The sequence below is a fragment of the Pezoporus occidentalis genome, unplaced genomic scaffold (assembly GCF_034315485.1).
Source record: "Pezoporus occidentalis ecotype Australia unplaced genomic scaffold, CSIRO_AGI_Poc_V1 ctg190, whole genome shotgun sequence".
Lineage (NCBI taxonomy): Eukaryota > Metazoa > Chordata > Aves > Psittaciformes > Psittacidae > Pezoporus > Pezoporus occidentalis.
In genome coordinates, this window is record NW_026913749.1 from 1110164 (window position 1) to 1120425 (window position 10262).

At 49.7% G+C, this 10262-nt stretch overlaps 1 protein-coding gene across 1 annotated transcript; it reads right to left on the reverse strand.

Annotated features, from left to right (window-relative positions):
* Positions 1-2761: 2761 nt before the first annotated feature.
* Positions 2762-9824, reverse strand: KCNJ2 (potassium inwardly rectifying channel subfamily J member 2). Its single transcript, XM_062616915.1, has 2 exons — positions 9658-9824; positions 2762-4547 (listed from the first exon to the last, which is right to left on the reverse strand). The coding sequence occupies exon 2, from the start codon at positions 4329-4331 to the stop codon at positions 3048-3050; it is 1284 nt and encodes a 427-aa protein (XP_062472899.1). The 5' UTR covers positions 4332-4547; positions 9658-9824; the 3' UTR covers positions 2762-3047.
* Between the last annotated feature and the right edge of the window lie 438 nt (positions 9825-10262).

Below are 10262 nucleotides of genomic sequence, written 5' to 3' on the forward strand. Positions count from 1 at the left end.
AAGGTGGCAGAGAGTGCAGTGGATTTACCTCAATGCACACCCTCGACAAGTTGAGCACTCGGAAAGCTGGTAACTCTTGAAAAATGCCAGTAACTAGAACAGGTTTTCAAACGAAGTCCATGCTTAAAAAAATAAATAAAGAGAAGTCCATAGCATTAGGAATCCTATAAGGCTTGCAAGTATTTGCTAAAACTCATGCTAACCGGTAGCATCTAGGTACTAGCTAGCTGAGACTGCCGAGCAGGATTTATACTTTGTGTGGCCTCTTCTTTTTCTTCTTCTCCTTGTCCTCCTTTACAGACTTCTATTTACATTTGGCTTTAAATATGAAAATACTTGATAAACTTTATAAAATGTACATTTTAAAAATAGTTCTGAAAAACTGACTTGAAAAACAAAACAAAATGAAGAAATCCCCCCCAAGCCCCAGACCTCTGCACCACAAATGGTAAGGGGAGGGAATTTTCACTTCTTTTTTTCTCTGAATTTCTTTTGCTTTAAAGAAACGAGTTGGATCCTGCATTTCCCACCCCTCAAATATCTCAAGTATCATTTAGTGGGAGGATTGTGCACCTAAGGGATGCTGATCTGGAGATTAGGACCCTTTTCTCCTGGTCAGCCTCCCTTTTCCATCCCTTCCCCATTGCATTTCCATGCACTCTCTGTGTCACTGAATACTCTTTGGTTTAGGTTTTACAAGAATATCACAATAGCAGCACTAGCAGCACTCAGTTGTCTTCACTACTGTTGACCCAGAAACTGCAATCCAATCGCCTTTATATATTCAGCTTTTCCCTCCTTTCACATTCCCCCACGCCAGTAACAGCCTTAGTACTCGCATTTAATCATCTGCCCTCTCTAGTAGCCAAATCCATGTTTACAATGTCGCATTTCCACAGCTTCGAACCCACCCAACTGCAGATACCATCTTATCAGAAACCATTTCATTGCAGGCATTTCTTTCAGGCAGGGCTGGAAGGGGCCAGAGGCCTTCACAGATATCCGTTTGCAGAAGACATTAGACCTAGAACAAGCTGTTTTTTAATGGCATACAGTGATCCAATACTGCAAGAGTTGACTAGGATTATTGTCCCCACCACCACCACCCCTCTCCACCCGCTCCTTGGGGAGCCGGCGGGAAGCACAGGTTCACCATCTCCTTGATCTTAGAGGCACAGAGAATTTAAAGCCTTCTGGGTGAAGGAGCCAAAATACCACTAGAGCCAGAGCTTCAATCAAAGTCACACCATCTGCTCAGAGCTTGGTGATGTGTCTTGCCCACCGACCACTCCTTGTTTACTGGGGAGAGGGGCAGGAGGTGGACCTTGCTTTGTACTCTCATCCTCTCCAAATCACAGAATGGTTTGGGTTGGAAAAGACCTTAAAGCTCCTCCAGTTCCAACCCCTGCCATGGGCAGGGACACCTTCCACTAGAGCAGCTTGCTCCAAGCCCCGTCCAACCTGGCCTTGAGCACTGCCAGGGATGGGGCATTCACAACTTCCTTGGGCAACCTGTTCCAGTGCCTCACCACCCTCACAGTAAAGAATTTCTTCCTTATATCCAACCTAAATCTCCCTTCCTCTCTCAATGAGATGGAAAATACCCTTTCTCTGACACCCCTACCCTGCTGAAGAGAAGCATTTATTGCAAAACACAACTACAATCCCTGCACCATTCCCAAGTGCTGTGTTAGAAAAGTTGTTTTCTCTTTCCCTCTCCATTACCCTCTCCTTTCCTCTTTAAAAACCTCTTCCTGGGGAGATTTCCCTACACAGCTCATCTGTGCCTCAAGCCTGGACCTCAGCTTTGCGTGGTCCTGGCAAGGTCTGAGCAGTAACACAATGGAGGCAGGGGCTCAGGGCAGATGCCTGCAGAGGGTGGCTCAGTTTTGGGGAGGCTGAGGTCCAGCACTGGTTTGAGACATTTGCCCTTCTGCTCAAGAGGACAGCTGGGTGCTTGCCTGCTTTCCCCCAGCTGCATTACTCCTCAGGGATTCTTTGCCCATGGAAGAGCAGGGATGGGGAAGAGGAGGAGTCCTAGCTCACTTCAGATCCGAGTCTTAAGCTTTTTGAATAAGGTGCAAAATAAAGGTCTTAAAAAGAAAAGAGAAAAAAAAAAAAACAAAACCAAAAAAAAGTGACTGAGGTTTGATTTTTTTTTTTTTTTTTAAGCAGCCTCTTTTTTCTTTTTTAAAATAAACTCCACTGTGCAAAACTCTGCATTTTCTTTGGTATCCATTTAGGTAGTTTTAACATAGTACTTTGTCTATGTGTCTATATATATTTTTTATTTCCTTTAGACAGAGAATTAAATTCCCTCCCCCCACCCCCCCAAATCACAATTTTGCTGGAGGCAACTGATTGGCCTGATACTACATAATGCCCCTTATGTAACTGGAAAGAGAGAAATTGATTCGAGCTCTCAACCTACTGGCCTCAAAAGGAGTTTAGACTTTCTGGCAACATAGGCCTCTCTGAAGCTTTTCAACCCCAAAAGTTCAACACTGACTTTTCTGGTTTGAGTTTTTAAATTACACAAGAGAAAAAAAAAATACAAAACTACACTGCAACAAAAATAACCATTTGTGTTCATGTAGTTAGCAGCAGCTCGTTAAAAAATAATTATAATAATAATAATAAGGCAGATTCTTGCCTTTGTTATGCCATTAAAAACATTCTTGTTCCCTAGAGAGAAGCATTCTGGAAAAAGTTGAAAACAAAAATAATAATAACCCAACCAAAGCTTGCCTGCAAGTTCAAGTTTTGTAAAAAAATATATACATAATTTATTCTACAACATATGTGCCTTCTGTTCATACTTAGACATGTTTAGTGCTTTGTGTTTAGAGTTCATTTCCTGTCGTCCCTCCTCTGAGGACAGCCCTAAAACCAGCCCGGGTTTCTCAGGTCTGCTTGCCTTCACACCGCTCTTCAACAGTACCGTTGTCTGAAAACTGTTCTGGGCCAACTTCTCAGGTCAACGTGCCTTTGACCGATAGGTGTATTGGTTTTCCTTTCAACCACAAGAGAGAGGAAGAGTCCATCAGTCATATTTCCGACTCCCGCCGTAGCGGCCGTGGCTCTAGAGGCACCCCTGCTTGGTTGTGGTGGTCCATGTCTGGGTGGGTGTCTGTGCTCATGCTCTCAGGCACCCCAGTGTCAATCTCGTCCTCCTCTTTGCTGGTGAGGGCCACTTCGTTCTCGTAGCAAAAGGAGTTTGCGTTAGAGAGAATGTACTTCTTTTCTGCTAAGTCTCTGGCACTGCAGATGGGTGTGTTGGGCACTTCGTATGTTTTGTGGAACCTCGAGTAGTCCACTTTGTAGTAGTTTTTCTCTTCAAAGAGTACGGGCTCGTAGCGGTGGCCCCAAAGGATTTCATTTGCCAGGTATGAGCTACGGCACTGGGTAGTCATGGCAGTAGCTTCCACCATGCCCTCTAATATTACTACAATTTCAAAGTCAGCATTGTCCATGTCTTGTTTGCTCAAGTCATACAAAGGACTGTCTTCATCTATTTCATGTACTATTGTAATTGGGGAGACCAGGAATATGCGGTCTATCCCGCTGTCAAAGCCTACATTGATGTCTATTTGATCCAAGGGGATATACTCCCCTTCTGACGTGATCCTGGATTTGAGGAGCTGTGCTCTCACGTGTGCCTCCACCAAGTGGCTTTTCCTCAGGTTTCCAACACGCCACATCAGGCACAGCTTTCCATCTCTCATGGCCACCACGGCATTGTGGCTGAAGACTAGAGTCTCATTTCTCTTTTTTGGCTTAGCCATCTTTGCCATGACAGCACCAATGATGAAGGCATCAATGATGCAGCCTACTATAGACTGGAAAACCACCATGAACACTGCGATGGGGCACTCATCTGTGACACACCTGAAGCCATAGCCGATCGTGGTCTGGGTCTCAATGGAGAACAGAAAGGCTGCAGTGAAGCTGCTCACTTGAGAGACGCAAGGTTTGCTGTTCTCTTGATTCTCCAGATCCCCATGCAACAGTGCAATCAACCAAAACACACAGCCAAAAAAAAGCCAGGAGAGGATGAAAGTCAGGCAGAAGATAACTAACATCCACCTCCAGCGGATGTCCACGCAAGTGGTGAAGATATCTGCCAGGTATCGCTGTCCCTTCTCACCCACGTTAATGAACTGGACGTTGCAGTGGCCATCTTTCTTGACAAAGCGGCTCCTGCACTGCTGTCTGGTGTGTACCTTACTCTTGCCATTCCCAAAGCCGTTGGCAACAGCCATGGTTGCCAGCTTCATGCCGTCCTCCTCCGAAGACACGATGCTGTAACGGTTGGTTCGCACGCTGCCCATCACTACTGCTGTGGACTCGGGTGCTTCTGCTTTAGAAAACAGTCTGAGTTTCTGCAAAACCCTTTGGAGAAACAGTTTTGAAAGTTCTAAAGGAACACACACACGCGGAAAAACTGGGGAGAGGCTGGAGTCCCCAGAAGCCCTTGGATCCACCAGGGACAGTCTTCTGGCATGCAGAGTTAGCTTAACAAGCAACCGTCATAGAGATGGCATGGTCTGCAAGAGAAAGAGAAACGCCGTGTTAAATCTTGGGGAAAAGGGTAAGGAATCAAACCTGGAAGAAACAATTAAAATTACTCCTGTGGACCTGCAGGAAGTTTCCTTATTCTTAATGACAGCATTTTTTGGAACACATCATGTTCATGGTCGTGTATTGACAGGAGTGACTTCATTACAACAAAGAAGGCATCACTCTTCCCACATGAAAGCACTGAAGCAATCATAGAATCATAGATTTGTTTGGGTTGGAAGGGGCCTTGAAGCTCATCCAGTTCTAGCCCCCTGCCATGGGCAGGGACACCTTGCACTAGACCAAGTTGCTCAATCATGTCACAAGCCTCTGAGCAATGTGCACTTTAAAGCTGGACATGCAAATAATCTACCTACTATTTACAACTTTCTGTTTATTTTGAAACAAACAATCAGCATTAACATCCATCTGTTCAAATACAAACACTAAAGCAGGTTTAGTGACATACAGTGTGTCTCCCGGACTGTTTTAACTACGGCAAACAAGGGGACATGTAAAAGGGAAGGTGCCGCGTACTGAGAAAAGCAATAAACTCAGACAATACAAATGTCAGCGATCTCCATGAAATTACACTGCACATAACTTAGCTTTTTGAATAAGCAAAACCAAAGGAGTTGGGTGCTCTCTGCAAAAGGCATTAGCTCTTCTTTAACCACAGAAACTTGTTGAGATCTGCGTGATTTTTACACTTACATTAGGCTTAAGTTGTACAAAGTGAACTAAATCTCGTAACAGCCCTCATCTGCTCCTGCTAACACAACTAGCAAAAGGCCACAATGGAGGATGACTGTCCAAGTGTCTAACACCTTTGGTAGCGAGTAACAGCACCTTCCCTTCAGGAGCCTGGGGCAGCCAGTTCCATCTCCAACGGGTAATGGTTCTGAGTGTCCCGTGGGTCTTAAATGTCAGCACTTAAGACTGAGCAGAGAGGCTACAAAACCTTCTTCCTGAGGGTAGAAGCCACCAAACTTGTTTCAGGGAGGTCTGGCTTAGACCCAGGTTTAGCTTTTAACAACTGCATCATCCATTAAGTCATGTACTGTATATCAGGAAATGTAATTGAAATACTGCAGAGGAGAAGAGATGCCTTAATGCAACTGCTCTGTCCACGCATGCGCCCCATGAGGAAATCAAACTACAACCCAGTGACGAGGAATGTTTGTTATGGAAGAAGAGAATTCAATGTCATTTACAGCACAGGGGGATTAAATCACAGCGTTCTTTGTAAATCAGAATCATCAAAACCCATCTGAGTTTGTCCAAAACCCAACAAAACTGCAGCCGCTCAACCTCTGCCCTCAAAACAGTTGCAGGACACTGCGGCTATTCCTTGGATCCATACCTAACAACAGCAGTAGAGAAGAGTTTATCTCCTTTCCCAAAGGCAGCTCCTAAAGCCCTGCAGATGTGTTACAAAAACTTGAGGGACTTCAAACAGCTCCTCAGCCCTCCCACAACCTCCAACCACATTACAAGGGCTTTAGCTCAGCAGACACTTAGGAAAGGAGCAGGTGACATACACAAAACACCATCACGCTCCCAGTTGCACGCAGGCTGCTGTTCCCTCTGGAATCTCCTTCGGGATTACATTTACCTTCTCTTTTCCCCTCTCTTCTGTATGCTGTGCAGGAATGCATCCCCACGCCTACTTGCCCACATTAGTCATCTGTGACTTCAGCACCATACAAGACATTTTGGCAGCTTTTGGTGGGTTCGGTAATGCCGGGTCTGAGAGCAGCTCCCAGTCATGCAGGCTCACAGCAGGGCTGCCTAAAACCTGTCTGACTGTCCTGCCTACACCAGTAAGGATTCACTTTTTCACCCCTTGCACCTTTCTGATCAGGATGTTTCTCATTCCCATCAGGATATCGTTCTCAAAATTACAAAAGAACTCTTTTAATGTTCATTTAAATTATTTATTTTGGCTGAAAACCACATTTATTACTTTTAACCTGAACATGGGAGGGAAGTGAAATTACTGCTAATACAGTGCACACAAAAACCTTCTTGAAAAGCCATTGCATTGGTCTGCATATTGATCACTTTTATAAGCCACATCCTCTAATCACAGTCATGTTCAACTTCCACATTCAGAGTCTGTTTGATTCCCAGCTGATGGGAACACGCAGCCTGGGAAGCAGTTTATTATTAAGTCTTTGTTTTCTCGCCTGCATGCTCTCTTGGATTTTAGGGGAAAACTTGTGGTGGAGGGCAAGATAAGCTGTAAAGTCTCAAGTGCCTGAATACGCAGCTTCCCCCGCAGAAGTCTTGACCTGAGGACATTTGTTTGAAGTCCACAAATCACTGGAATCATAACGGCAGCTTCCTACAGGGAGCTGCCTGCATTTAGAAGTTTGGAGCCCGAATTAGGTGCTGTACGTTGTATTCTGATTGTGAATGGCTGAGCACCTTCTGCCTCCTGTACCTGGCCCAGCATTTCTCCTCCCTCCCTGCCCTGGGAGCAGACCTGCACTGATTTGGCTCTACCTATCTATAAATCCATAACCTGGGGTGTGCCTGGGGCAGCCAGTGTTACCATTACACACTGCTTGAGGATTATACAACAAAGCTCTGGCATGCCCCACCGCAGCATGGTTGTCTTCTTCTACAGCACAAATCCCTTCTCTTCCTTGTGCATGCTTGGAGTAGGGAGGATAGCAGAGTGGGAGCACAACCAGCACTGTGTACAGGGACCAGCTCTGGTCATGCTCCTGCTTGTGGCACCACAGGCTGTGTAAACCCCTAGCAGATCCACTGGCTCTAGCTCACACCTTGTTGATGCTCACCATGACTTCCCCAACTGGTTTCAGTTAGAGGTTCCCCCCCAGAAAATCCCAGAAACAAGCAAACCAGTGTAAAAAGCTAATAGTACTTCTTCTTTTGCTAATCCACCTGCAGCTCAAAGGCAAAACCAGTGTGCTGGCCCCCCTCCCACCCCATTATCAGCTGTTGGTGGCACCCAAGATGCCAAGTTAGTGGAGGACCAGCCCTGCATCCTCACCAGAAAGAAGGCAACCCCATACCCACCAACCAACCCAAATGTTGGTGCAATTTGTCCCTAAGCACTGCAGCCACACATGCACACACGCACCTGTAAGTTCAATCATCACGAGGTGTGTTGTTATTGTTATTAATCCAGGCTACCTTTCCTCCTGGGAGAGGATACAAGACTAGAGCTTGGAATTACGAGCACAGGCACTGACGCAGCATTACCGGGATGGGATGAGATGGGATGGGAGAGCCCTGGGCTTGCTCTGCTGCAAGGGGATGCTCAGGGGAGAAGAGAGAAACGGGACCATGCTGCATCTACAGCATTTCTGAACCAGCACTGGTGGAAGTGATGAGGAGGACCCTGCACCCTCACTTTCCCCTTAGGAAGCATCCCCCTCAAGACCTGCCCCCAGGAAAGACGTTCACATCCCACATCAAAACTCCGCAGCAAGCAGCTCGAAGGGGATTTGTGCAGAAGGTTTAATAAAGAACAAAACCTCCAAAGTGCAAAACGAACCGCGGGGGTAGAAAGAGGAGCACTAATGAGGGCTTGGAGCAGCTATTCCCAGGCTGGCGTCTCTCAGCCCTGCGGAGCGACCGGGCACATGTTGCTACGGGAGCACCAGCACTACCTTGGCCCAGCGCCTTCGCCTCTGCAAAGGAACAAAGGCGCTCCTCGCCCCAGCAAAGCCCGTTCCCGCATTTCCCGCTCCCTGAAACCCTTCTCCAGACCCCCACATTGCTTAAAAGTCATTCCGAAGGGCTTCTCCCCGGGCTCGGGTAGCATTCAAGTTACACAAAGCGGTGAGATACCTTCAGGAGAAGGATCTGGGGGGAATAAATCAAAACCCCCTCAAACAGATAATGAAGGGAAACGAGTGCAAGGAAATAGGGGAGAGGAACGGGCGAGCGCGTTCGCATCTGCCGCCGGGGGTGTTTGTAGCTGGTGACAGAACAGCTCCGAGGCGGCAGCCGGCACCAGGGGGGGTGCGCGATGCACCGGCTGCAGGGTGCAAAGCAAACAAGTGTCAAGGTAAGGCTGGAGCACGGAACAAGTGCGGCTGCCGGCGGCGCGGGGAGGCGGCAGCAGCCGGGGCCGACCGAGCACAGGGACCCGCTCAGTACCGGCCACACGCACCGAGGGCATCCCGCACACGCACTGGGATGAGGGACGGCTCAGCCCCGGACCCCGCACACTCACCGAGGTCCCGGCATAAGCACCGGGCGGCACCGGCTCAGCCGCGGACCCCGCACACGCACGGGGCGGAAGCCTGGCGCAAGCACCGACGGGTCCCGAACGCGCACCGAGGTCCCGACACAAGCACCGGAGGGATCCCCGTTGCCCCGTCCCCCGGAAGATGACACAGCAGTCACTGAACCCCAGCGAACAAACCTGCCATTCCTTATCGGTATTTTTTCCTTTCACTGTCATGAACAAAGTGGAAACAATACCTAGAGCCTCCTCACCGGCTCCCCAGCTGCAGGGGCTTTAATTTCTTCCTATCTTGATTTGTCAGGAGGATTAAAAATAAAGAAACTCCCCCTCCCCGTTTCCATAACGCCAATGAATGAAGTTACAGGTTCATTTCCCAGCCCTCTCAAACATTTCGGACACTCCTTTCAAAAACACGCATCTCCTCTCCAAAGCTTGAGACTCCTGACCTCTCTCTTGCACAGGAAACAACAGGCGAGAAGAATGGGAAGGGATGGAGCGGGGCTGCTCCTGCTGTCATGCGAACTTCCAGCCCTTCCCCAGGATAAAATATCTCGGGAGAGGCGGGGGGGGGGGAGTGGGAAGCAGCTGGTGCATGGAAAGTTATGAACACAAACAGATGCTGCAAGCAGATGCTCCAGTGCTCCCGGCATACCTATCTAATTATTTTAGGCGCTGAGAATAGCTGGTGGTCGGTGCACGAGAAACGCAGAAGTTCCCCCCTCCGAGCGGCCGTACCCAAGCATGCAACACACCCACAGGCAACGAAAGCTTTATGCCGGGAGCTGCGCGGCACGGGGCGCGCACCGAGCCAGCTCCCGGCGCATCCCCAGCACTGCCGGGAGCAAGGGGCATCCCGAGGCGCTCCTTACCTGCCGGTGGCCGGAAGGGAGGCGCGGGCAGTTAAAGTGCTGTAAAGATCCAGCAGCGGGTTGGAGTGGGGAGGGGGGGGGACACACGCAAGCCCGGCCCCGGTGCCCGCCGGCCGCACCGCTCGCAACTGAGCCACCGCGCAAGCCGCTGCCCGGTTTTGCGGGCTGCCATGTGATGTTTAATAGCGGCCCCGCCGTCTCCGCCCCCCCGCGCTGCCCCGCGCCAATGGCAGGCGGGAGGCCGGGCCGAGCCGAGCCGCGCCGGGGCAAAGCGGCGGGGCCGGGTGCGGGGAGCCCCGATGGGGAGGGGAGGAGGGAGCCTGGGGAGCAGGGTCCCCGGGGCAGCGGTGAGGGGACCCCGGAGTGGACGGACCCCGGAGGGGAGGGATTCGACAGCGGAGGGTCCTGGAGTAGCGGGGTCCGGGAGCGCTGGGACCCCGGAGCGCCAGGTCCCGGGGGCTGCAGGTCCCCGAAGCAGAAGGACCCCGAAGCGGCGGGTCCCGGGCACAGCGGGTCCCAAGAGTGAACGGACCCTGTAAAAGAGGGCTCCGGGGGCTGCGGCTCCACGAACCTGGGGGGACCCCGGGTTGCAGGGTGCCGGTGGG

Coding starts and splice junctions, on each gene's coding strand:
- KCNJ2 (XM_062616915.1), bottom strand. CDS start 4,331: ATGGGCAGCGTGCGAACCAACCGTTACAGCATCGTGTCTTCGGAGGAG.